The sequence below is a fragment of the Halichoerus grypus genome, chromosome 12 (assembly GCF_964656455.1).
Source record: "Halichoerus grypus chromosome 12, mHalGry1.hap1.1, whole genome shotgun sequence".
Taxonomy (NCBI): Eukaryota; Metazoa; Chordata; class Mammalia; order Carnivora; family Phocidae; genus Halichoerus; species Halichoerus grypus.
The window spans coordinates 105,232,379-105,258,409 of record NC_135723.1 but is presented as its reverse complement, the minus strand read 5'-3'; the positions used below and the strand labels follow the sequence as shown (position 1 = coordinate 105,258,409).

Sequence of the window (26,031 nt, the reverse complement as noted above, 5' to 3'; positions counted from 1 at the left end):
TTTAGGTTGAAAAAAAAAAAAGAGAAAATCTGAGCATTTAACCCCAAGTGCATGAAAACCACTCTTTGGGCGTTGCTGAGTTTCCACTCCCGGCTTCACCCCCCCACCCCGGGGTCCTTGGCCTTCCTGGAATGCGCCCCCTCATTTCCCTTCAGGACGTGATCACTCCACACCTGGGACGGGAGGCCTGTTTCTTGCCACCTTGGCAGGAGTCAAGGAGAAGAGGTCTCCCAGGGGCTTTGGCACCATGTCCGCAGAGCCCACCTTCTCCCCTGGCAATCCTGGCTCCCGGCGGGTCTGCGGGAGTCTCCCGTCAGCCGTCTGTTGAGCGGGGGCCGGCCTGGTTCTGGAGTGGCTGAGATTCAGGATGGTCAGGCGAGCTGATCCCTTCCAGACTCATGCCCTGTGAGGCCAGCAGAGGGGTCACGGCTTACGGTCAACCCCACAGCCCGCAGAGCTGAGAAGCAACTATCTAAAGGAAGGCCGTGGGCGAGCAGAGCTGGGAGACCACAGCCCTGCGGGGGGGTCTCACCCCTTCCTCCCCACCCGGCCCGCCGCCCGCCCCACTTCCCTCCCTCTCCCCAAGGCCTCCTGTCTCCTCTGGCTGGGCTACCTGGGGTTTCTAAGGGAGGGCCCCCCCGGGAGGGCCCCCCCCCCCCCCCGCCGCCAGCAGGGCCGTTCTGTGTGACCCTGCACCGGTCATGTGTCCCTGCATAGCCCGTGTCACTGGCCGCCCCCGGCTTTTCCCACTTGACCTGTTTCTCTCCCCACCTACATGTGAGGCTTTTCTTGAGAAAGATCATCTTAAGCAAAATGAAACTTCATTCATTCCGGATAAAGTGACACAAAAGACACCAGATACATATTATTGGAAAGCTGGACACAGAATATTTTTAGGAGAAATGTGCCAGGCTTGGGGATGTGTTTCCGTGGGAAACCGGCTCACAGTGCTCCCACCCCATTTCTGTCTCTGGGCACTCCTGTTCGAGCTGACGCTGGCTTTCTCGAGGTTGTAGGATATTGATTTTCCGAGGAAGAAAATAGTTTGAAGTTGTACTCAATAGCAATTATGTACCACAATTTCTAAATTCATGAGTTTTTCTATCTTTAAGCCTTGCCTGCTGTCCTTCTCCTAGTCCCCAGGCAAGGGGACACGCATCTCTTAGGACTGCCGGCTCGGTTCCTGGAGCCTCCCGTGGTCCCAGCCCAGCCCCGTGGGACTGAGGAGGGGCCGCGTGGCTGCCGTGGCCTGAGTCCCGGGGCCGGCCCAGAGCCAGGAATGAATGAGAGTCGAGCACGTGTAACCAACGGGACTATCCTGTCGTGAAACTAACTACCCTGCAGTCCATGGCGTCTCAAACTCGGTCGTGAACGTAGGTTTTAAAAGTATCACTCTCCACCTTTATGTTTCATAGCATTGTAATGTCCCTCGTGAAATGACTCAGAAATAAAGACAGGAGGTTGCTGGCTCAGATGAGGACGGCTGCCGTCCAGGCGTCAGGAGCAAGATCAGAAGAAATGCTCTGGTGCCTTCTTGGACTTACACACCCCAAAATGTGGAGTTTGATCTTCTTAGTTCTTTCCTCTGAGACATACGGGGCCATTTCTGCGTCCTTCGTGAAGGGCAGTCACCCTCGAACGGCAGGAGCGGCCTGTGGAGGCTGCAGCCTGGTGAGAGCCGGGGTCGCCAGGAGAGCAGGGCCAGGCCTGCATCCGCAGAGGGTCGGGTGGTTCTGGGAACCCACGCCAGCATGCGGGCTCCGATCCCTGCTCTGGAGCTGCTTCGCGCGGTTTTGAGAAATTTTACATAAATAACCCAGAGGCCCGACTTTTACTTTAAACAAAATCAAAAGCTCTAGCAGGCCACCTTCCCCCCTGGCGTATGTGCCGAGCAGGGCTGGGGGCGCTCGGGCGGGTGGGCACCCCAGCTTGCCCAGCTTTGCTCTGCCGTTACACCTATGGGGCCAGCCTGGCCCCCTGGAGCTGGGCGGTCACAGACCCTGATTTCCAGCCGGCTCTGCCCCAGGGAGGGGTTAAGGCCTCTCTTGAAAGGATTATGTGCACCCAAGTAAGGATGAAACAGTAGAAGGGTAGAAAACCGTGCCCTGGGGAGTCACGAGCGTGCGCAGGCACTCGAGCCGTCTGGCAGACCCGCAGTGCCCTGCCGAGGGAGATCCCGGCTGGGGGACGGGGCCACCTGGCCACCGTGCGACTGCCCGCAGCCCCAGGCTCTGCCCACAAAGGGCAGCCCGAAGCCCCAGGAGAATCGGAACGGAGGAGAACAGACCGGGAGGGCCTGCCGGGCAGTGCGGCCCGAGCAAGGAGAGGAGAACGAAGAGGGATGGGACGAGCGTGTGGCCAGTCCTGGCAAAGGGAATAGCCTCCTGGTGGCTCCAGAGGACGGAGGGATCGCAATGAGCCCAAATAAAAGAGCCTGTTTCAGGGCCATAAATACAGGCTCTCTGGTGTTTGGAGCTTTCCGGTAATAACACAACTACCTCCCAGGACGTGGTCAGCCGAGTGGCCAGGGCACCGTGGAGAGTGTTTGCACAGACGGGGGCGTTAGGCAGGTGATGTTGTGTTTCAGAAAAGGTAAGATCCAGCGGACCCGTGAGGTCACGGGAGGGAGCAGAAACCCGGGAGACCCGAAATCCTGTGGGCAGGACGGCACCGACGCACCGCACTGCACACAGCCCCCAGGTCCCGGTTTCCTGACCCCGGCGCTCAGCCTTGGCCCTGGGGCACCGGGGGCTGAGTGAGTCTCCGTGGGGGCGCCCTGGACACTGCGGGGTGTTAGCACCACCCTCCACCCGGTGGGGGCCAGCAGCACCGCCCCTCCAGCTGCGCAGCCCACGCGCTTCCTACACACCGCAAATGCCCCCGGGGGAACCAGGGGGAACCAGGGCACCCCTGCGCTGCCCGCTCCCCCCCCCGCCCACGGGGGACCCGACCCTCCCCCATGTGTCCAGCACTGGGTTCTGGACTGGTGGCCTTAGGGAATGCGGAGTCAGAAGGCCGTGTTTGGATCCCAACCCCTGCTAGCTCTCGGCACTTGTGCACCCGTAATTCATGTGCAAAGTGGAAATAGGATGAGAGGTGGGAAGTGCAAAGCCCTGTTGCTGTTCAGCAATAGAGCATTGGCCTTGTCCCCACTGGAGAAAGGTCCGTGCGCGTCTCCTTTTCTCTGGGGTCTTGGCTTCCGGTGGGCTTGGACCTCTGCTGGAGGGCTGGCTTCCGGAGTCCCCCAGCAGCCTGGCTTGGACTCCTCCCTGAGGTCTCAGGCAGGACTCAGGCACCCACCCCGTGGCCTCAGGAGGGGGCCGTAAGTCTGTGCCAACGTGCTGTGACCCGGCAGCGGTGCGGGCCGAGCCCTGGCCCCGTGGCCGACCTGCACCTCTGTCCCGTGTTTCAGGCAGGCCGCAGCCTCCTCTGCAGCACCCACACTTTGCTCCCAGCTCAGGGCCAAGCAGGAGAGAACGCAGGTGCAGGCTCACGGTGTAAGGAACGCTGGGGGTCGCGACGCTGAAGCCGGCACGCCCGGCCGGACGTCGTGTGGTTCGTTTGTGGGGACTTGCCTGCTGGGCTTCCAGGTCCATCCCTAAGTCTAGCTTTTCAGAATGTCCCAGGTCAGTTAGAGAGCAGGGTCCTGCCCTGTGGGACTCCTGGAGCCCCTGCACATCGGGTGGCTCCGAGCAGCATGCGGGTGCCCCTGGGCCCTCGGAGCAGGGGTGTTGAACCCTAGGCTCCCAGCGCATGTGGTTGCAGCGCCGTGGGGACACCCTTGACGGCTCCGTGTCATTGCATCTCCTGGACGGCTCACAAATCCAGCCACAGCGTCTTCTGTGGGTACTTCCCCAGTCTGCACACTTCCTCGTGTGGCCCAGGCTTTCGTTGCTTTTGGGGGACGAGCTGAAAGGACTGTCAGAGGTCAAAGTCTTGTTTGCAGTTTTCTTGGAAATAAAAGTAAGCAGCTTCTTGCAGACAGTACACCCATCAGGAGCTTCTGAACAGAATATGCACGTATCGGTGTCCTGCTTACCCGTAAGGTCTGAGCTCGCCGCCTCCCACAAGTGGAGACAAGAGCAGCGCCGGACGGCGCGTCCCCGTGGCACGTGGCACCCGCCCACCAGGGGGAGTGGAGGCCACAGTTGCTCTGACAGGCTCACGTTTGCTGTGGAGGGACCGGATCGCAGCGTCCGGCCCCAGGAGGACTGTCATTGCCCTGGAAGGGTGTCGTTGGAAGGCGACAGTCTGCTCGGACAAGGTGTGCTAGCCAGACTCGGGCAGAGCAAAATAAATGCAAGCATGTTTCCAGCTCCTAATGATAACTTTTATCCAGCCCTACTTGGTTTGTTATTAAATTTTGACTACGACCCGTATTATGTCTGATATAAAGGATAAAGAAATTATGTGGCTATGGGTGATTATATTGCATTCTTTGGTTTATGAGTCTGTAAGTACCACAGAGAGAAATACCAATCACAAGCCGCCTTCCTGGCTCTCTTTAAATGTAGAATACTAAATTGCTTTAAGACGCGTAAAGGCAGAGAGCTCACCCTGGTTGTTGTTTCACACAGCTCTGAGCACATGTGGGGCGTGCCCCAGCCGCGGTCACTTCGGATGGGGACTGACGGTGAGGAGCATTCCCAGGCTTGGCGGACAGCCCGGGGGGGCTCTGTCATCTACACGCCATCTCCCGGGAACGCGGCCCAGTCCTGGGTGGTTTGTAGCTGCTCCCTGAACAATGGGGGCCTCGGTAGTGGTCTCCATGGGCGTGTGGAGGAGGGTCGGGCCCCGCCTAGCCGCTCTGAGTCCACAGGAAGGCAGACGCGCTCTGGAGGGAAAGGAAAAGGAGCATCATTGATGGGGAAACATGCATTTCTCCACAAGGAACTGTGCCAGAAGGACCAGTTCTCAGTGGGAGAGCGCCACCCGTGGCCTCCTTCCCAGGAGCGACCTGCCACTTGCCTTGGCCACCAGAGCAACTGTGGGCTTCTCAGGGACTGTGTGTAGTTCTACCACTTTTTGGGTGACGTTTGCTGAAACTGGGTAACCGCAGGGTTTTCTTTTTGAGAATAAAAATTAAAGGCATTAGATCTCTCGACACTTGCTCTGCCGCTAATCCTGTTCAGGGAAGCGTTGTCCGTGGCTGTGGCTAATGCGCGCGGGACCGAGCACGCCTTCCTTCGCGCCTGTTACACGCGGCTGTTTCTCATCGCCCCAGCCCAACGGCGTCCGGTGAGCACATACTCCAGTGAGTCCGCAACACGAATCCGCGGAGGTGAGGCGCGAGCCTGGGAGCGCAGGACAGCTCGCGGTGCCAGGCTGAAGCCGCGGGAGGCCACGCGGCTGGCCGGGAGAAGGCACTCGAGCCGTCTGGATGTCTCTGTTCCTCATCAGACACGTGCCACCGAGGGAGGCCGGTGGTGTGGGTGCCCTCTCGGCGTCCTGTCTCTGGGCCTCCCACTGCTCGTCCCGGATGGAGGTGCGGGTACCCCCACCCCTCAGGGAGGCCAGGGCGGGAGCTGGAGACTCACAGCGAGGTCCCTGCGGGGGCTTCCCAGGCGGGCATGCCGCCCGTCCACCTGCAGATGCGCCCCGGGGTGTGAGAAGTGCACTCCAGGAGGCCTGTGTCTCAATTCCAAACCAACACGACTCTGCTCCAAGGAGGACACGAGTGACAGAGAGGGTACAGGGGCCGCAGAAAACTCGAAATGGCCCCGCGCGCCAGACGCCAGATCCTGCCGGGTCCTGCGCTGTCCCCAGAGGTGCTAATAAGCAGAGAAACGGAACAGTCTGAGTATTGCTTCTCCTTCTGGCTCCGTGGGCGTTCCCTGAAGAGGTGCTGGGACCAGCAGGTGAAGGGAGCGGGGAGAGCACCAGCAGAGCCCCCCCCAGGGGTCGGACCCTCCCGTGGGGCCTGCAGACTCTGAGCCTCAGCACAAATGCGTCCATGCGTGCTCCCTTTATCGGGGATAATTTTTTTTCCTTGTATTTTTATTACGGAACTGTATATGTTAAAGGACTCAACATTTGTCTAGAAACAGAATTTCCATGTGCTTCCATGAAATGAAGGTGAAGCACACAAGGCAGAGATAATAAATAGCATGATGCTGGCTTCCCTCAGAGGAAAGGTTTGTGACCGAATCCTGGGAGGACCTCTCGTCACCTGCCATCTTCCGTCCACTGGGTCCATCACCCTGTCCAGCCCACCTCAAGCTAACCTGCCACCCAGCCACTCTGACTCTGCACCCCCAAATTAGCCCAACTACTTTGCCACAGGCCGGACTTAGGACTATTTTGTGTTCCCCCATTTTCCAGACTTTCTGTGACATATTCAGAAAGGAAAAGCAGTTATATTCTTTTCCTCAATTTTAGTTTAAGACTTTCTACAAAGAGTTCCATCACCAGCCCTCTCCCAGGACCAGTCCTGTTCCAAAATAGCAGCTCAAGGAGCACCTGGGTGGTTCAGTCGGTTAAGCATCTGCCTTCGGCTCAGGTCATGATCCCAGGGTCCTGGGATCGAGCCCCGCATCGGGCTCCCTGCTCAGCGGGAAGCCTGCTTCTCCCTCTCCCACTCCCCCTGCTTGTGTTCCCTCTCTCGCTGTGTCTCTCTCTGTCAAATAAATAAATAAAATCTTTAAAAATAAAAAAAATAAAAACAAAATAGCAGCTTGAGGTGTAAGAGCCCCTCCAGATTTCCTCTGGGCACCCCGTCCTCATCTCGTGGACAAGCACCCCCTCCAAGAGATGGGGACCCAGCAGTGGTCACCCCGCAGGCTGGCTCAGCAGGGCACAGGGTGTCGGTGACAGCAAAAGTGTGTTTTTCTGGTTATATATATGGTTGCAGTCATTCAACAGAGATCAGTTCTTAAAGCCACATATGTGTAGAACGGATAAAAAGAATAAAAGCCAACTGTCTTTTTCCAAACCCAACTATTATTACTAAATTGTTACCCAAGTAAGAACAGCTGCTACGACTTTGGGGGGATGCTTGGAGGGTCTCAGGGGATGAAGGGGGCACAGCCTGCCCAGGAGCTCCGCATTGCTTCCCTGGCGCTCACGCAAGTCTGAGGCCAGAATCCGATTCTCCCTAGACTGTGTATGTGTGTGTCGCGGTCCTAGCACCGACCAGCCTGGGGGACTCAGCCTGCCTCTCAGCACTGCTTCTGTCATCTGTAAAGCTGACAGCGAGCGTGCACGAGCCACGGGGTGTCTGCGAGAGTCCACTAGACCGTGCACAGAAAAGTGACAAACAGGGTCCACGGCGCAGCAGCCACGTTCAGGAAATGCATTCTCTTCTCCACATGTGCAAGTTTGCACATGTGTGTTCGATGTGTGTGAGAGGATGTGTGTGTGAGATGACGTGCGCGGAGGTATGTGATGTGTGTGCCGTGTGTGGACATCTATGTTGATAGTGTGTGTATCTGTGTGATGGCGTGTGCTCATGCGTGAGGTGGTGTGTGTGTGACGTGGTTCATGTGTAATGTCGGTTTGCATGTATGAAGATGACATGTGTGCCGTGTGATGTGTGTGCACATGTGTGAGTTGGTCCACATGCGTGTGACGTGCTTCATGTGTAAGGTCGTGTTTACATGTATGCAGATGGCGTGTGTGCCCGTGTGTGAGGTGGTACACATGCGTGTGTGGGAAGAATGACACAATGGTGTCTGTGCATGTATGTGATATGGTGTGTATATGAGAGAGTGTAAACTGTTCACTCGATCGTAGGTGGTGTGTGCCTGCATGATGGTGCATGTGCATATATGTGAGATGACAAATCTGGAACATGCAAATACTCTGAAGGCAAGGGATTTGGTGTTGGGTTTCAGGTGAGGGAAAGACTCTGAGCCGAGAAGCCCGGGGAGGGCAGCCCCCACAGCGGCCGGCTGCCCAGGGCTCCCAGTGTGGGGAGCCGAGAAGCAAGGGTGCTCTGGAAGCATGATCGCATGCAGGGTTGGTGCGAGAAAGGAGAGCCAGCCTTCAGGGGGTCTGAGGAAGGCTTGGGGGAATATTGGTAGTGAGAGCAAGGGAGTGGGTCTGATGGATCGGGGTGGGGATTCTGAGGACACCGGGATGGCCCCCGGCAAACCAGCACAGGTGGGCGGGAACCAGTCATGGCCCCAGAGCAACAGGAACTGACCGATGCAGGGCAAAGGGCAGGGAAGCCTCAAGCCTCACCCCAGAGGAGGTGGACATTCGGGCCAGAGCATCTCCAAGACGAAGAGTAACGGATGCTGTCTGAGCATGCTGAGGCCACGGGAAGGCTCGCTCGTCCCCCGCCCTGCCCCCACAGAAGCGAGCCCCTTCTTCCCAGCAGTCGGTCGTGGCTTTACCGTATGTTGGGCATCACTCTCGTGAAGTGGCCTCTCAAGAAAGATTCTTAGTGGTAGGAAGTGATCTTTCTTTAAAGGCTTATTTAATTTTTTAAAATTCTCAAGAGGGGCACCTGGGTGGCTCAGTCAGTTGAGTGGCTGACTCTTGATTTCTGCTCAGGTCATGATCTCAGGGTCGTGAGATTGAGCCCCGTGTTGGGCTCTGTGCTCAGCAGGGAGTTTGCTTGAGATTCTCTCTCCCTCGCTCTTCCTCTCCCCCTCCCCCTGCTAGCGTGTGTGCTCTCTCTGTCTCTGAAAAAAATAAAAAAATACTCAAGAGCCATCAGAGATAAGGATGATGAAATGGGGTGATCAGGTTAAGTAACAGAGTTTGTGGGAACCAGAAGTAAAACATCATTATAAAATATAAGACTAGATTTCCAGTTTTGTTTGGGCATATTCCAGATAATTCTAAATAGGAATTTTAGATACAATGGAAAAAGGCTAAAGTGAACATATAATAACTTCCTAAAGTGTTTGAATTGAAAGATAGCAGGATATATATATCAGGTAGGTTTAAAAGAAATTTAAAAGCAGTCTCAGTACACCATAGCATCCTATTTAAGATTATATGCTAATTTTGTACCATACTTGCTAAAATACCAATGCACTTCATGCAGCATCTATAGAAAAGATTTGACTATTTTTTATTCATTTGGCTATTTGGTAGCTATGGGTGAATTCATATGGAATTCTGAAGTACCGTTACTGAATTTTTCAGAGAGTGATGGCCAAGCCCGAACCTTCTGGGATTGGCTCATGTTGTGTCAGAAGGAAAAGCAACTAGCTGCTTCCAGCGCTCGCGTCCCGTCAGGTCTAAATGCATGCACACATATTTGCGACACAAAATCAGGAAACACCCCTCTACAGTAATCCCTCTTCCGTAGACTCCAGATACCAAGGCAAGTGTTGTCAGGCTGGGCTGCTCTGTCATTTAACCGGAGCCTCTTTCCACACAGAAAAGCACACATTAGAGTTTTTCTTCAAAGTATATGCAAAGAGCACAAAGCTGAATTACATAATTGTGAAATAAACATTACTTGAACTGTTGTTCTACTTTTAATTCCAAACTAATTTAAGGAAAAAACTGTTTCCAATTATATGGACCAGTAGCATGCAACTGACAGAATTTATGGAACAGCTTTTGGCTGAAAAATAGAGCAAACCTGGGTATTCTCCACAGCAGTATTTTGTTTCCTGTCATCTGGAGATAATGGCAAAAAAGTTAGAATCTTGTTCACGAAATGAGTCGTACAAACATTCACTCTAAGGAATTTTAGCTCAATTTTGTAAAGAAGAATAAAATCTAATCATGAACATACTATATATATTATATACATACATGGTATATGTCCTGCCTGTATATATATATACACACACACACACACGCTGCACGGAGAACCAACTATTAAATATGTATTTATAGCATTATTTTCAAAATAACTAAGGTTAGATTTTTACAATGAGGTAGACTGAAAGTGATACACTTTCTAGGTTCTAGAACCTGGAGAATAAACACCAGATTATCCTCTGTCTGTCTGCAAATATCTGTCCCTGCGAGCAGCAGTGTTACATGCTACCTCTAAGGAGGAGCTAAGGAGAACAACACTAAGTCTCTGAGGCTTTTCTTGTTCTTACAGGAATTGTAATTTCAAAGTTTGAAAGAGGAAGTCTAAAAATCCCTACATATTTGTTAACCAGTCTTTCAGGAATAAATTTCTTTTGCTAAAATACATTTTTTGTTTTTAGTAAAATGGTTTCATGTTAGGCCATTGGAGAGGGTATCAACTCTATTTTGTATAAGATATCCTATTTTTGGATTTTAAAATTTTTAGGTCAATGTGAATATGAGCCAACATGAGAACTAATAATAAAAGCTGAGTAATTTGGTAATTATTTTTCAAAACCAAAAAAATGACTGTATTTTTCTGTTTAGAGTACAGAATTCACATTTTTTTCTTGAAATAAAGTAAAATATTTGAACCAATCATTTTATTATTTCTTAATTCCTCTCCATTTTAAAGTGAGTGTAACAATTTTATATGAATATCTTCAAGCTGGTAACGTAAGAAATGCAGCAAAACCTTCTCCTAAAGAATCACGCCAGTTAGTGAATTTGATTATCCTTGCTTCCAGTTTGCAAGGGTGCGTGGCGAAGTCTGCTGACACACAGGCCCCTCTCCCCACAGTGGATGTGTCTTCGTTCATGATGAATAAGGACTCATCATTAGTGTCTAAAGCCTTTATAAATATTGTCCTTGAAAACAGCTATTTATTGACAATTAGTTTCAATTTAGAGTCGTCTATACTCACCTATGCAAGTATCTTCTTTTTAAAATTATCACAATTCCGATTACTATGTTTCACTAGGAAGTTGACCAATTAAAACATCTTGCTTTTCAAAATTCACTCATTGATACTTTTGAAATGTTATTTTAACATTTTACTATGTATGAAAATACCATATACACATAACTACAATATTCAAAGGGACCTAATTTCATTTTTATAATTTAAAGTCATTTTTATAAATGGATTTATAAATCAGAAGTATTTTAAATATAATTTGTATACCATTATTACAAATTATTGTTTTATTTTTAAAACAAAATTGGTTTAGATTTTCTGAAATCAAGCAGGTATCCCAGAAGGTGTGGTTTTTTTTTTTTTTTTATCATTTTCTATCTAACCATATTATTTAAAATTCCTGAAATAGGTGTTGTTTTACTTTATAATAATCATGTTTCCCATGACAGTCTTTCTCTACTTTGTTTAAAAATACATTTTCTTTGATAATTTAGTCCATTGGAAATTTATCCTAATCATTTAAATATGGAATATATAATAGTTTGGTGTTTCCTAAATTGAAAATGAGATTCTTATCACAGAACATTAGGTTTTACACATAACAAATGTGAACTGATCTTTTAAAGAAGTATTAGGATCAACAAATCATTTCAAACTATATTGTTTAGATATTTTGTAGATCTTGGGGAATTTTACATATCCTATATTTTTTATTCATCAGCCAAACAATCCTAACTTCTGTATGAATAATGTACTCATTTATCATGTAAAATGACTGCCATCAACATGCCTCTCAAAAACATTTTGCATCATGTTTAAAAGTTTTCTCTGTAAATGTCACTGAAATTGAAAATTGAAATCTATTATTAAATGAGGTCTAAGCTCTCATGACAAAAAAAAAAAAAAAAACCCACCTAACATCATTCATTCTTCAAGATATTAGCTGACTCTAGTCTCACATTACTGAAAAGACACTTTTCTAAAGTATTTTCAGGAATTAAAGGATACATTTTTCCTGTCCGGGAAATAAGAAAGGATTTTAAAATAAAGGAAAATAGAATGAAAATCTGGTGGATTAATTTATCAGTTTCTGAAACAGTAGACTAAAAGGATCAGCACCCAAAACACAAATACGTTCTTTTAATGAATTCCCTGGGCAATCCGTTTATCTTTAAGCCCCGAGCCGGCGGGTTAAACAGCCAGGCATTGATGTCGGCCAAACCGTGGGGGGAGGGGAGGCGGGAGGGAGGGGAGGAAGGTGACCGACCCGAAAAGAACACACTGTGTGTGCACCGAGGTGTCCGTGAGAAAATACAGTTCTCTCCCTAGGAGTACCTGCATTCAGAGTTCCAGGCCCATCTACCTAGGAGTACCTGCATTCAGAGTTCAAGGCCCATCTAACTAGGAGTACCTGCATTCAGAGTTCCAGGCCCATCTAACCGTTTACAAAGTGACCAGAAGGGACTTAAGCGGTACCACCTCCCCACACATTCTTCCCGAAAGCTCTGGAGACAGGTGGGTCATTAAATTCAGATTAAATCAGGAATGTGGTGCTTTGATGTTGGAAGTGAAACCTTTGGGACAAGTGAAACTAGTTAAATAAAATAAATGTATCTGTGTACTTACTTATTTATTATGTCATGTCATGTTTGTAAGGGACAGTCTATCTGGCTTTGAGCAGCACGCCCTGTCCCGGGCTCCAGCTTTCCCTGGGGTCGCCGACCCTCTGGCCACCTGGGACCCCTTGCGGGACGCAGCCAGGCACCTCCTCTCGCCGCGGTAGAGCCGGGGGGCCGCGTGGGCTCCCAGCCGCCCCGGGATGCTCACACCCGCTTGTGGCTCCGGCCCCGGCCGCGAGCGAGGCGAGAGGGGCGTGCCGGCCCGGGCGGCCCGCGTGGAGGGTGGCGGCCGAGGCCGCGTCTTCGGGACCGGCCCGGCCTGCGGCGCGCGTCCGGCCACTGGCGGGCTCCCGGAGCCTCTCTGCGCGTCGCGGTGAGTTGGGGGCCGGCGCGGGTTCCCCTCGCGCCCCGGCGGCTGCCCCGGCTCCAGCCGGCCCAGGATGGAGGCGCAACCGCCGCGGCCGCCCGGCCCAAGTCCTCCCCGCCGACTCTCAGGGAAGGCGCTCCGTCAGCGCCCCTCCGCCGAGGCCCCAGCGCCCTGAGACCGCAGCGGGCCGGGCCCGGCGACGAGGGCCGAGCGCCCTGGTGCCCCTGGGCCAAGCACGGGGCCTGGAAGCGGTCCCCTCCACCCCGCGCCCCGCCCGGAGCCCCCAGCACCTCGGAGGCCGGCCCTCCGCTCCTGGAGGGGCCTCCCCTGCCATCCGCCCCCCGGTCCTGAGACCCCCACCCGGGACTGGGGAGGCGCAGGAACTCCCTGCACACGCGCGCGCACGCACGCGCGCACACACACACACAGGCGCGCGCGCGCAGGCCGTTGCTATGGAGAGGCCGGTTACCAGAGAGGCTGAGGGCGACAGGTCCCCTCCTCCAGGCCTCCCTTCCCTGCCTGCGCCCCCTCTCCGCCGACCTCCCCCCTCGCCCCGCTGGAGCTTCCGGGGCCCCTCCCGCCTCCTCCGCGGCCCCTGCCTGCAAGCCCTCCTCTCTCTCCCCTCCCAGGGCCGGGCCGGGGGTCGCCCCAGAGGCTGGAGCAGTACGCCGGGGCCCGGGGTTCCCGGGTGGGCCCACGCCCCGAGGAGGACAGCGCGGAGGGACAGGCATCACCACCGTTCGGGTCTCTGCCTGAGGAGGACCCTCAGAGAGCGACCCAAGGCGGGGCCCAGGTCTCTGGGCCTGGACGACCCGGAGGCCCAGCTGGCGGCCGAGCGCTGAGCCCCCAGCGAGTTTCCTGAGGGTCTGCAGGCCCTGCCCTGGCTCGGGGCTGCGGGAGCCCGGGTGATCTCCCACCTCCCGGCCTCCTGGATGTATGAGGGGGTCGGGGTGCACCGCGGGGTGGATAACCGGAGAGGAGCCCAAGGCTCCCCCTTGGCCTCCACTGGACCTCATTTTCCCCTTGCGCTTCCCGAAGCCCGGGGCGCCCTGGCCCGCGGGAGCTGCTGATGGAGGGGCCACCTCTTTGCCCTGGGGCTCGATGAAGCGCTGAGCTCCCGGCCGCTGTAAATACCAGATCAAAGCAGAACTCAGCGTAGGCCTTGGGTCATAGGAAGCTGGTCCTTATGACACTTTTAGACAGGCAAGCAGGCACTCGACTCCTGTCTGTTAACGACCCCTTCCCCCGAGCCCTGGCCCCGGCGTTTCCCCGAGAGAAGAGCGACGGCGGGGCAGGTCTTGGGGGCAGCGCCCGAGGGGAAGGGTGGGGAGGAGACCGGACGCGGTGCTAGCTCCGCCCGGGCGGGCCGGCTGGGACTGGGAGTGGCGAGTGCAGTTTGCCCTGGAGGGGCCCGGAGCGGGCGCCGGGGGCCGCCGGCTGTGGGGCGGGAGGGGCGTCGGGTTAGGAGGGGCCGCCCTGCTCGGCGCGGGCCGCCGTCTCCAGCTGTCCCGAGCGCAGGAACAATGGTGAGGCAGTGGGAGAGGGGGACTGGGAGGAGGGCGCCAGGGTTTCCAGAAAAGGAGAAACTAAAGAGCCCCGCGCAGACTGTCATCTGCATGTGACAAGGTCTCTCCCCGCTCCTTTCTTTCTTCCCCTTGTTCCTGCAGCTGTGGGCCTCGGAGAACGCATTGTACACACAGATGTTGGGTTTCAGCTCTCGGGTCTCTGCTGCTCGCCCAGGGCGCAGCGCGCCGGGGTGCCCCCACCTGTAGCTGAGGCTGGGGGTCCAGGGCTGGGAGAGAAAGAATGTGTGTGGGGGGAGAAGGGCCAGGGGAGCGCGATAGGGTGGCTGAGCGTCTGCGGGAGGCCAATCACAGGGCCCAGCAGGCCTAGTCGCCCCCCAGACTCCAGCAGGGTCAGGGAGCTTGGGGAGGAGCCAGCGGCTGGAGTAAAGCCCTGCGACTCCCCCCACCCCCCACCCCCGCGCTCCATTTGCCTGCTAGGCAGTGGTCCAGGCCAGGCCTTTGACCTGCGGAGGCAAGAAGGCAGATGGATTCCACGGTTTCACTGCCGCCTCAGGCCAGCTTTGGGGCTAGAGACCTGCACCGCGCCTGGGCGAAAAGGTGGCAAAGTTCTCACTCCTTCCCGCGTCGGGCAATGCGCTTTGTACGCGAATTGGAGACCTAAACACTTGAGAGTAAAGGGGGGAGGGTCAGGAAGGGCATTTACTCTCTTGTTTTGCCAGCGTAATTGACCTGCCTCGATTTGGAAAGAAAGCAAAAGGCACCCCATGGCAAAAGTGGAAAAACTAACTCGAAAGAACAATTTGCCATAAATTTTCCTCTTGCGGAGTTTCGACACCCCCACCCTTCCCATAGCAGAGGTCATGGTAAGGCCATGCGGGTTGACGGTGCTTGCCGAGTCCCCTCTTCCCTGAGCGCTACCCTGAACTTGCCGGGTTTGAAGTGCACTGGAGCGGTGGAAGGGAGGACGGCTGAAAAGAAAGAACAGGCAAAGGCCCGGGCGTTGTACGAATGACTGACAAAGCCGATGTCCATTCATAGTCTCGGGCGGGAGAGGGTGTTCGGAGAGCCGCGGCCCCTTAGCCAATTGCTGTCAGCAACATGTGGGGGGGGGAACATCGCTATAGCAACCGGTGGCTGGGCCGCGAGCCGCGCCGCCGCCGGCCGGGTGCGCGCCGGGCCGGATATAAGGCGGGGCGCGGCGGCCGCGCAGGATGGAGCTGCGCGCGCGGCCGGTGGCCCTGCGGGGACTGTCCCGCGTCGGCCCCGCGCCCGTCCTCACTGCGCCCCGGCCCCGAGCGCCTCGCCCCGGGGCCGGGCCAGAGCGGCGCGCTCAGAGCCCGGCGGAGCGGCCGCGCAGAGCTGCCGGCGCCCGCGGGCTCCGAGCGGGTGCTGCAGCCGCCGCTGGAGCCACGACGCACGGCACCTTTGTCTACGCCGGCCTCCCGAGAAGTTTGTGGTCAGAAGCAGGATGGACCCGCTCGTCTGTGGCTCGGGCGCAGGGGAACGGCTAGCCGTGGTGATGGCGCCGCCGCTGCCCGCGGCCGCCGCGCCCCGAGGCTGTTCGGCCCGGCGCACGCCCCCGCCCCCCTCCGGCTTGGGCGCTGGGCACCGGCCCCTCTGCAGGTAACCGGGAGCTCGGGGCCGGGGCGCGGGCACCGGTAGGGTTGCAGGAGAAAGGAGAGAGGCTGGGGTGGGGGAGGGAGGAAGCAGGAGGGACCCACCGAGGGCACCGCCAGGCGGGTAGGTAGCAGGGCGCGGAACCAGAGCTTGGGGAGGGTGGAGGGTGCGCTTGGGGGCTTGGATGGGCAACCTGGACGTCGGAGAGCCCAGGGCAGGGGCTAACTCAGACTCGAAGCAAGACACCTGTCAAAGGCTCTGGCTGGCGGAGGGAGGTCTGAGGTCATCCCCCAGTGGGTTTTGGTTAAATATCCCAGGGTGACCCGGTTGGTGGTGCAGAGATTGAGAGGGGGTGGCAGCTGTCCTACCTGCCCCCCCCCCCGCCCCTTGGAGACTGGCAGGACTGGGCTGGGGCCCTCGTTTTTGGACTTCCCCTGGCCACCCGGGCAGTTCAGACCATCAAGAGAGAGGGGCGTGGGGGGGGGGGCGGAATGGAGCACACGCTGATGGGCAGGGGTGTGGGAAAAGAAGAGGCAGCCAGGATGGAGGGGAGCCAACGCGGGGACATTTTCCTCCCGCCCCTTTTGGGGCGCTCTTCACTGTCCTCTTTTGGTCGGGGCTCGCGCCTGTGTGCCATGGGGTGTTTCAGTTAAGGGGCACGGGATGGGTACGCAGGGAAGAGCGATCGAGGAGCAGGTGGGGTCGTGGGTGAGATTGCAGGATCTTTTGAGCACACCCCCCCCCGCGCGCGCGCGCGCGCCAGTTGGAGAAGCGTCTCGGAGTGGCCACCTCCCCTCCCCCAAACGGAACCTGCGCTTTCTCGGCCCCCCGAGGTGAGGCGGCCGCGTGCTCGCGGAGAGAAACTTCTGAAGGAGGGACTTCATTTCCTGCCTTCCTTAACTACCTGTGTGGTTCTGAACTGTAGCCTCCTTCGAGGTTCTAGAGTAGTTCCACTCGAGGCAATCAGACGGACCCCAAAATTAGGGGTTGAAACCACAGCAGAATTGGCTTTTACGGCTGGAAAGAGTCTCCCGCCCTCTTGTGTCACCAGTGCGCTGAACTCGCCGCGCTCCACGCTGGACGGTTGGGGGGGTCTCTGTCACAGTCGCCAGGGCCCCGGAACGCACACCCCGACGGCAGCAAGGACCCTCTCTGCGCAGGTCCCCGCGGGGCTGGCCTGCTGTTCCGGCCTTGCCTCCGGCCCCCTGCCCCTGCGCGTCCTCCCGCTCTGGGTTCCAGTTCCCGAGCTAAGTCCGCAGACAGCGGTCGCTGTTCGGCACCCGGAGCCTCACCGCCTGGGGTCCGGGCGCAGCGTGTCCACGTGGTCTCTGCCCAGCCAGCCTTCCCCGAATTTAGATGCAAGCGAAAGTGCGAGGAGGTAAAGGTTTGTGTGCAGGAGGGGGTGGGAAGCTCATTTCTTTTTATCAACCCAAGAGGAAACGCCCCCCACCCAACCAAGCACACCCACTTGGCTCCCAAGAAGGGGGTGGCCGTGGTGGGGGGGGCGCCGCAGAGACGTGCGCAGTGAGCCTGTGCGGCTCCCGGGTGGATGGATACGGGCGTTGGGGTCCTCAGCCGGTGCCCCACTGCCCGCGCGCTTTGTGGCGGGGAGGCTGGGCCACGGCATTGCCCCCTTGGGGAAGGGGGCCGGGGACCTCTTGGAAACCCCTCAGTGCTGTGAGTACTTGCGGCCCCCAGGAGCCCTCGGCCCGGGCGCTGTGGCCTGTCCCGCGCTGCGGCCTGATCTTTCGGACCTCTGTGGGCTCCGGTAAATAAGTGGGGAGCGGGGGGAACCGGGCAGGGGAGGTGAGAACGCCCGCAGTCCGTCCAGCCCGGCAGGGCCCCAAAACAGACCTGTGCTCCAAGTAGCGCCGCGGCGGCGGCGGGGTCCTGACCCGTGAGGCCGGTCGAGTCTAGGATGGAGCTTCTTAGCCTCGGAGGAGGAGGATGGGCAAAAACTCCAATCCTGAAGAGGGTTTGGTTCTTGCGGGAAAACTTCTTGAGACCACGGCGTCTGGGAAAACACCTGACCGAGGAGGCGCGCTAGTGCGCGAGTCAGAGCAGGCCTCGGGGACCGATTTGCACGCCGAAAACACGGGTCGGGAGCGGGCGCATCAAGTGTATTGGCCGAGTGTGAGTCTGTTTGTAGTAAGAACGCCGGCGGAGAATCTGAAAGATGGCTAGGGGCAGGATTTCTCTTGGGGGGCCGATCTTTCCCGGTCTGTTCTCAGCTGGTCGCTCTCTGTTCTCCCCGAGACAATTTGCTATGTATCAAGCTCTACTAAAAATTAGTTCACACAACGGTAGTTTTCCCCCTTTAAACATAAATATCGTAAATCTTCTCTGATGTCTTACAACAGAGTAGTTTCCCAAAACTGATGTTCTAGGAGCGCTTAAAGCTGGTAAATAGACAATTTATTATCTTTTGCTTATTTATATTTGTGTCTATGCCTAAAAAAATAAACAAATGGCTTATTTTAAAACAGGGTATCCCCACTTATTTTCATTTAAGAATAATTATTTCTTGGACATTCTTTTCTCTTGCCTATATAGGCTTTTTTTTTTTTTTTTTTTTTTTTTTTGGCTACTTGAATGGCAGATTTGCAAGTACAATTTCATCTGTGATAGGAACAATGGCTTTCACTTGCACAAAGGATTTCTCCCACCCTGGATTCAGACCGAAATGCCTCTTGCTCTGATAATAGCTTCTGAAAAGATTTTGTAATGCAGAGAATTAATACATGATTATTTCCGCCTGACTTCTCTCATTTATGAGAATTCTGTGGCAAATTCCAAATTAAAAATAGTTCAGTTAACAGCTTTAAAAAATACACTTGAAATATTTTAAGACACTACCCTCCCCCTGTATTTTTAAGTTTGGTCATTCTCATGGCCTGAAAACTATGAAAATTTTTGATCAGCTTTAGAGTCATAGTTACTATATTTTAGTAAGTACATTTTGGTAAATCTAGCATGAAATTTCCAAATAATTCTAAAATTTTTCATCTGGGAAAGCAAAGACCGATTTGTGATAGCAACTAATTAGTAGTCTCTAAAATCAAATTCTAGATTTTACAGGCAAAGGGATCGTTGCAATCATAGTCACGTCAAGGTGCAGAGGAACATAGGATGAGGCTGGGTTTGCAAAACCAAGTCCTTAGGAATGATACAAATGAAAACATGCACAGGTTAGAAGTTCCATAGTAATGAAATCAAATGCCTGTGCCCATAAGTTTTGGGTACAAGTGTATTTTAAAATTGAAGTCAGTGGCTTAGGCACGGGGCTGCTATTGTTAACTGTTCACAGGCTTGGAAAAACGCTCACTGTTGCTACTGGTCCACAAATATTTGTTACCGTGAAGTTTTGTGTTTGTGTGCTGCCTTAGTTCTCACAACCAAGTTTGGGCATAAAATGTTCTCTTTTTTTCTCTTTCCTTTTAAGCTTACCACATGGACAGCTAAAGAAAAAAAGTTTTGAAGATATTTTGCCATAAATGGCTCAGAAGACAATGTAAAGGAAGCCCCATGCACCTTCACTTAGAAGCACAGATCAAAATAGTTTAAATAGGTCAGGACAACGTCTGTAGATTCTAATTCCTAAGAGCAATTCCACAAATTGTCTCTGTGGTCACATTTATCTTAAATCATAGCTTCTGCAATATTTTACATTCTAAATTCAAGGAGCTGCAGGTGGAAATGGTTGAGTGGAAGAAATATGCAATATTATACCGCAGTTTACTGTCAAGATACATCTAACCTGATATAAAATTGACTTAATTATTCCTGATTATTTTTTAAAACCATACTTTTCCTGCATCTGGAACTTAGCATTAAGTGCTTGTGTGTGTGTGTCTCCTACATCCTGGGGTGCACAGCTACCAGCACTCCTGTGTGACCTCAGCCACCGTACAGTTCCGCTTTTAAAAGATGCCTGACTGTAAATGTCAAAGTCATAAATATTTCAGCATTATTTTTTTTCAATTCCAAGTCAAGACTGACAGGATGCTTCTAATTAGTCGAGGGCTCTCTGCAGGGCCCAGCCCCAGGACAAAATTTGGGGAAAGCACATGTAGTTCAAGTTGCTCAGCCTTGGGGAGCAGGGACCCAGAAGGGGAGGAGGCTGAGGCCCGCCCCACCCAGGTCACACCTGGAGCAGAACCTCGGATCAAACTCACTCTCCAGCGGATTATCAGGCTCATTCTTTTCTCTTAAAGCTGGTGGTTAGCAGGGATTAGAAGTTTTGTTTGTTTTCTTAATTCCACAAAAAGAAAGGAAATAAAATAATCAAAGTTATTTTAACTCAATCACTATGCCAAAGAGGGGAGGTCACTTTCTTTAATTTTTTTTTTTTTGAAAAATTTCTATAAATTTTCGTTTCTTCCGGGATTCTTAAGACCTGACTAGCAACCAGCAACAGTTTTTCCTCCCGCTGGACCCTTCCTCTCCTCGCTGGGTAGGTCGGAACCACTGGGGGTGCAGGGGGGCTGGGCAAGGAAGAGTGACTTTTCGGGTTCCAGCTGAGTAGCCCCGGGCGGGCTGGAGAGAGAGTTCCGAGCCCAGCCCCAGGATCCTGTGACCTCGTCGTCAGGAGCCCGGTGGGTCCGTCAGCCCTACCACCACCTTCCCTCTCTGGCTCAGACCCCCTGATTCCCCGCCCACGCTCCTGTCACTGACTGCCCCTGCTGTGCGGGCTGGACCGGCGGCTGTCCACAGCCATCGACCCCACCCCTGGCTGCCAGAAGGGCCTCCTGGCGGACGGGCTGCCGGCGGGGGGGGGGGGGGGGGGGGGGGGGGGGGAGCCTGGGCGCCTCCCTCCAGCCTGAGACCACTGTGGCCCTTCTCTTTGGGACAGCTCCAGCCCACGCAGCTTGGAACTAGAGGACATCATAGAAAATGGGACTCAGTGGGCACGGGTCCCGTCCTTTTTCCTTCCCCGCTTCCCTTCTCCTCCAGCAGCACCTGGGACCCGGAGGGGGATGGTGGTGCTGAGCAGCTGGGATTAGGGAGAGCGGGATCCAGAGAGGAGGCACCCGAGCTCTGGGGGCAGTCACTCTCCTTGACATTTTTCTTTGACCTTTGAGTTAGTTCCAGGCGCGCTGCGAAAGGGGCAGCGGTTAGGCCCTGCTTGCTTCTCTACCCCCGCTTGCCGGGCGCATCGTGGGTCACGGTGAGCGTCGGTGCCCCAGCCAGCCGTGGCGGCTGCGTTTGGGCCACCCTGCCGCCCTGGGAAGAGCTTCGGTTTGGCCTCCCGGCTGAGTGTCCAACCCGGGGTCTCTCCTTCGCCCCAGACCTGGGCCAGGTTGACGTGTGGGCACTGCCGCCTGCCTCCGTGGCCTCCCACCTGGAACCGCGTGACAACCGGGCCACCGCGTGCCCCTTACACGGTGAGCCCGCGGGCACCCTGCGCAGCGGGACCCCGCGTCCCCGACTGCCCGGCACCCACAGCCCAGGCCTTGGTCCCCGGCGCGCGTGCGACCGTCTGTCGGGTGCGCACCGCGCGTCCTCTCGGAGCCGGGCTGGCCACCACACGCGTGTGCGCTTCACGTCGCCAGGCAGAAGGTTCAGGAAGTCCCTGTTCCCGGGCGCCGTCAACCACGTGGGCGCGAGGGGTCCTCCCGACGCCTGGGCGGGATCCCCAGAGCTGGCGCTTGGCCTAAGTGAGGACGCGGGCACCTCCAGTGGTCTGCACTGGGGCGGGGTTGAGGGACGCGTAGTGACGGCCAGGCGGACCCGGCCCAGGCGGGGGGACAGCGGACGCCCCTCCTTCGGCCGCGCCGCCTCCTCTGTTGTCCCTGCTCCGTCTGCCGAGGCGAGGCTGTCCCGCGGGGGGCGCGGGGAGAGCGAACCGTCCTCCTGGAAACGGCCCCCACGGAGGTGTCGATTCGGCCTCTTTCGGGAGGAGAGGGGCGGCGTCCGCGCCGGCGGAACGCAGACGCGGGGCGGCGGCGGAGACCCCGGCCCGGAGCCTCGCTGGCCCTCGGGCGCTCACCGCTGCCGGAGGGGCGCGAAGCAGCGCCGCGCGGGGCCGGGGAGCTGGGCCGGGCCGGTCGCGCTCCCTCCCGCCCCGCTGGGCCTCGCTGCGCGGGGTGGGGTCCCTGCGGTTTATTTACCGGGCTCTGGCTCTCACCCCGCCAGGGGCGGAGACAGGGGTGCGGAGGGAACTGGGGCGGCGGGGAGGGGTGGTCCGCGGCTCCCGGAGCTTTAACCTTCCGGAGGCGGCCGTGCCGGCGCGGAGGGAGGGGCGAGCGGGAGGGGGGAGGGGAGGGGTCCACGCCGGGACCCGCCACACCGGCCTCGGGCGGCCCTGCGCGACCCTCCCGCGCCCCCGCCCCTCCGTGTCCCCCACCCCCACCCGGGGGTCCTCCCTCTCCGTCCCTCCCCTCTCCCCCGTCGTCCCACCCCCTCCGCCCCTCCCCTCCCCCTGGCCCCCGCCCGTCCCTCCCCGCCCTCCGTGAGCCTCCCGCCCTTTGCCAGCCTCGCGGTCCTCCTCGGAGCCGCGCATCCAGGCAAGAAAATCCAGCGTCTTTTCTCATTTAACCCGCGTTTCCATTAACTCAGTCCCGGCACCAGCTAATCCGCGGCACCGAAGGCAAAAGGAGGCTAATTAATGACCAGCTTTTCCAGTCAAGACCGGCGATAATTGCTTTGGTGGCCTTTATGATTACAAGCTAAAAATGGCCCGGCCTGACATAAGAGGCCCTGTGTACACTCGGAGACAGGAGGGAATGAGGAGGGGGGAGGCTGGATACAGAGCAGAAAATTACTAATACAAGACACATAATGAATAGGCCGGCCAGGCATTCATGGGGAAAAAATCCATTTTGTTACCACGCGAAATTAGGTGGTGGAAAGGAGTTTGCTAATTGTTCTCATCTTGTAGCAACCGGGACCGAGGCGCGGGCGTGCGTCTCCATTCATTTACCGAGCAATGGTGGAGGGCGTGCTGGCCGGAGCCGCGCGCGCCCGCGTCCTCTCCGTCTTCCCGGGGCGTTTTAATTGTGGCTAATACACCTGCTAACGAAGCTAACGGGCGAGCACCATGCACCTTTTGCTCGTGAAGACTAGTGAAATGCACCCAAAGGATCTCCCCCCCCCCAAAAAAAACAATGAGAATCTGATGGTTTGTCTCCCTTACTCTCCACGCCGCGGAGAAGTGAACTCGTGGAGCGTCGTGTTCCAAATGCCCTGCAGCTCCTTTCAAGGAAGAGCGCGGAGGTGCGCGGCGTTGGAGTGTGTGTCCCGCGGGCGCGCGCGCAGAGGGGCTCAGGTCGGTGGGGATGTCAAGGAAAGGTTCCTCCAGAGGCGGCCCTCCTGCAGTGTCTCCACGAACGTGGACGTGAAACTTACCTGCCCCTCATCGTGCTGTGTGCTGTAGAGTTGTTTGATCTCTCTGTGCTCCCGGCACCGCCCCCCCCCAAAAAAACATTGTGGTGCATGCTCAGGATAAACTGCTCTATTTTCCTCACACCTGTTTGAAGAAGGGATGTGCGCTTTTCCTTAAAGCTGCAAATCAGCTGCCAAAGACTTTGCCTTGTTAGGGTTAGAAAAACGGTGGCCTTCAGGAAAACAAGTAATGCTTCTAAGTTTTCTTTTGAAAACATTGCAATCTGTAGTGTGCTAGTTAGAAATAACTTCCCTCCTTGTTTGAGGGGTGCTGTTCCGGATGGCCCCCCGGTGGCTCTTTTAATGCCAGCACGGTGCTGTGCCGAGCTTTACCTTTACCTTGCGTTGGAAAAGGGTGGTTTCCAGGAGGTCATAATTTGTTAGGTGCTAACGTGCGCGCCTTCTCTCCTGTTCTGCAGAAAAGCAAACTCAAGCTTCTGCCACACGGAGCAGAGCAAGAGGACTCGACCCCGTTCATCGTGCTGACCCTGGTCTCTGTCGTGGCCATGGTTGGGGTCCTCCTGGCCTCCGGTGTCATCTACTGTTTGCGCCACACCTCCCACTCCCGGCTGCAGGAGAAGCTCTCGGAACTGGGGGAGCACCCAGGCCCGGATGCCACCAACGCCTACCAGGTAGGGGTTCTGCTGGGTTCTGTTCATCAGTGCGCGCTCTGTGGCCCCTCCCCGTTCCCAGCGCTTCATGTACTCATAGTTTGGGTTCTTTCAGAAAGACGGTTTGAAACTGCTCATCAGCATTCACGTAAATACCTTGTAACCACAGTTTTACTGCTTTGTGTTAATCTTACTCTGTTCTTGGCTCGTCTCAGTTAGCTGTGAAAGCAGGTTGCTCATTAGAAATGTGGAAAAAGTACAAAACATGAATTATGTATTATCTGTTATCTTTCTTAGTTTGGCCGCTGTTAATGAAAAATGCCAAAGTTGCAAGATAAATTGGTTGTGTAGATGTTTGAAGATGTCTCTTAAATCATCGACTTCTTCCGGGTCTTCTATGAAAAGATCCTTTGACCTGATCCATCGCCACCCCCTGCTAGTATTTGGATAAAGTGAGATCTAATGCTGATCAGTGGGAAGTAAGCCGAGGGCGTCTCCATGCAAGTGAGGTGGTGGCTGGGTGCTGGGACTCCTAACCATTCCAGACACACCTGGAGATGAGTCAGAACCAATGAGAATGTGAGGATGCAGATGCAGACCAAACCGGACAGTAAAAGATTTTTGGATGTTGTGTAGCACGCACCTTATATTTAGTGACGTCCTGCAGTGAGAATGAGCAACGCCAGCCCATAGTGTAGACAAGTCAGGGCACAACTCGGTATCGTTCCCATTTGGGAAGGTAAAATACTTAATCATCGTTTTAGAAATTCAGTCAGTATATATTTGTGAAATATTTTCTCCCATTGGACTAGATTCTTTGTTTCCTCTACTCACATGATTACAATGTGTAATAGGTCTGTCTTGTAAATAAGGCATCATATTTTACAATAATATATAAGTTGACTGTTCAGTCATCACAATTATATGCAGGGTGGGGGGGTCTCAAGCTCTTTCTAGAACCACCGTCCCTCCAAACTGTCCTGCGAGGTGCCCTCCAGGAACTTGTCTGAGCTAGCTGCTTTTCCTCCATGGGCCACCCTGACACTGGCCCACAGAAGGACCTGGGATGAATTTATAAAATCACTATGCTTAAAAGAGACCAAGAGATAGCTTTCTCCCCCCATTCAAAAATTCTTGGTATTGTCACTGAAGAGAGAAAGGCGCTGGCTTTCTGGAGGAGGTCACAAGGCTGGTCAGTATGATCTTCTCGCATAAAGAAATGGCACCTTCAAATGTGCGAGAGTGGCATTTCAGCCCCAGTGCACCGCTCTGCTTCAAAGCAAAAGAAAAATCACGTTTGAAGAAGAAGCCCAGAAAAAAAATGTCACTTAAACTAGTAAGAATTTATCCAGAAATTCTATTGAGCAAGACCATCAGTGTAGGATGCCAGGGCTTCTGGGCCATGTCTGTGCCGGGACATAAATAAATTATCACACCAGTTCTGTTCTGTGTGCAGGAGACGGGAGATCACACAGGGGTGGATTTTTAGAAAGCATGGCGTCCTTTGATACACTTTGAAATTCAAATATAAAATATTGATAGAATGGAAAGGTTGGGCTTGCATGCAGAAATGACTCAGTTTGGCAAAAATACGGGTTGAAATTGCACACTTAGAACTGAGTTTGTGATAATTAACAGAAAAAAATCTTCCCGGTGACAGCTCTAATTAATAGTATCTGTAATTAAAATCATGCCCTTCCAGCAGGAAAATTGTTTGAATTTCTTGGAGTGACCTTTTTGCTATTCCTCCTGGGGGCATGGTGGTTAAGTTGATATTGATTTTATAATGAGCTCTGGTTTGTTTAATAAGAATCTGTAATCCAGACAATAAATGAAATGTGTGCTTTTCTTCAATCCAGATTAATAAAAAAGGGGGGAAAAGCACAGGAAAAACTTTCCCTTTGAAAATATGATCTAGGAAAATTTGGAAATGAAATTATTATAAAGATTTTGTGATGGGCTTAGTTTTGAAATCACTATGAAATACCTCTCAGGGAACCACTCTGGTTAAATGCAGACGTTTGGCCCAAAGTGGACGGTCCACTGGGGAGAAGATGCTAGTGCTGGAGCTGTTGAGTTGTTTTGGTTTGTGGTTAGCAGAGCAGGACTCCGCCAGCAGGGATGGGATCTCAGGGCTGTTGCCTCTAGATTTTGCTGAGTCATGTATGAAGGGCTCTTAACCAAGTAGCCGCAAATAGAGGATGTTTGCCTTTGTAAATGAAGCAG

The 26,031-nt window shown here is 54.5% G+C and overlaps 1 protein-coding gene across 7 annotated transcripts in view; it reads left to right on the top strand.

Annotated features, from left to right (window-relative positions):
- The window catches only part of PTPRN2 (protein tyrosine phosphatase receptor type N2), an 822,826-nt gene that overhangs the window by 685,897 nt on the left and 110,898 nt on the right, over positions 1-26,031 (top strand). For all 7 annotated transcript variants that reach the window (XM_078059815.1, XM_078059811.1, XM_078059813.1 and 4 more), the window contains one exon: positions 23,614-23,826. In XM_078059815.1, coding sequence (XP_077915941.1) covers positions 23,614-23,826 — 213 coding nt within the window. The remainder of the gene's footprint in view (positions 1-23,613; positions 23,827-26,031) is intronic.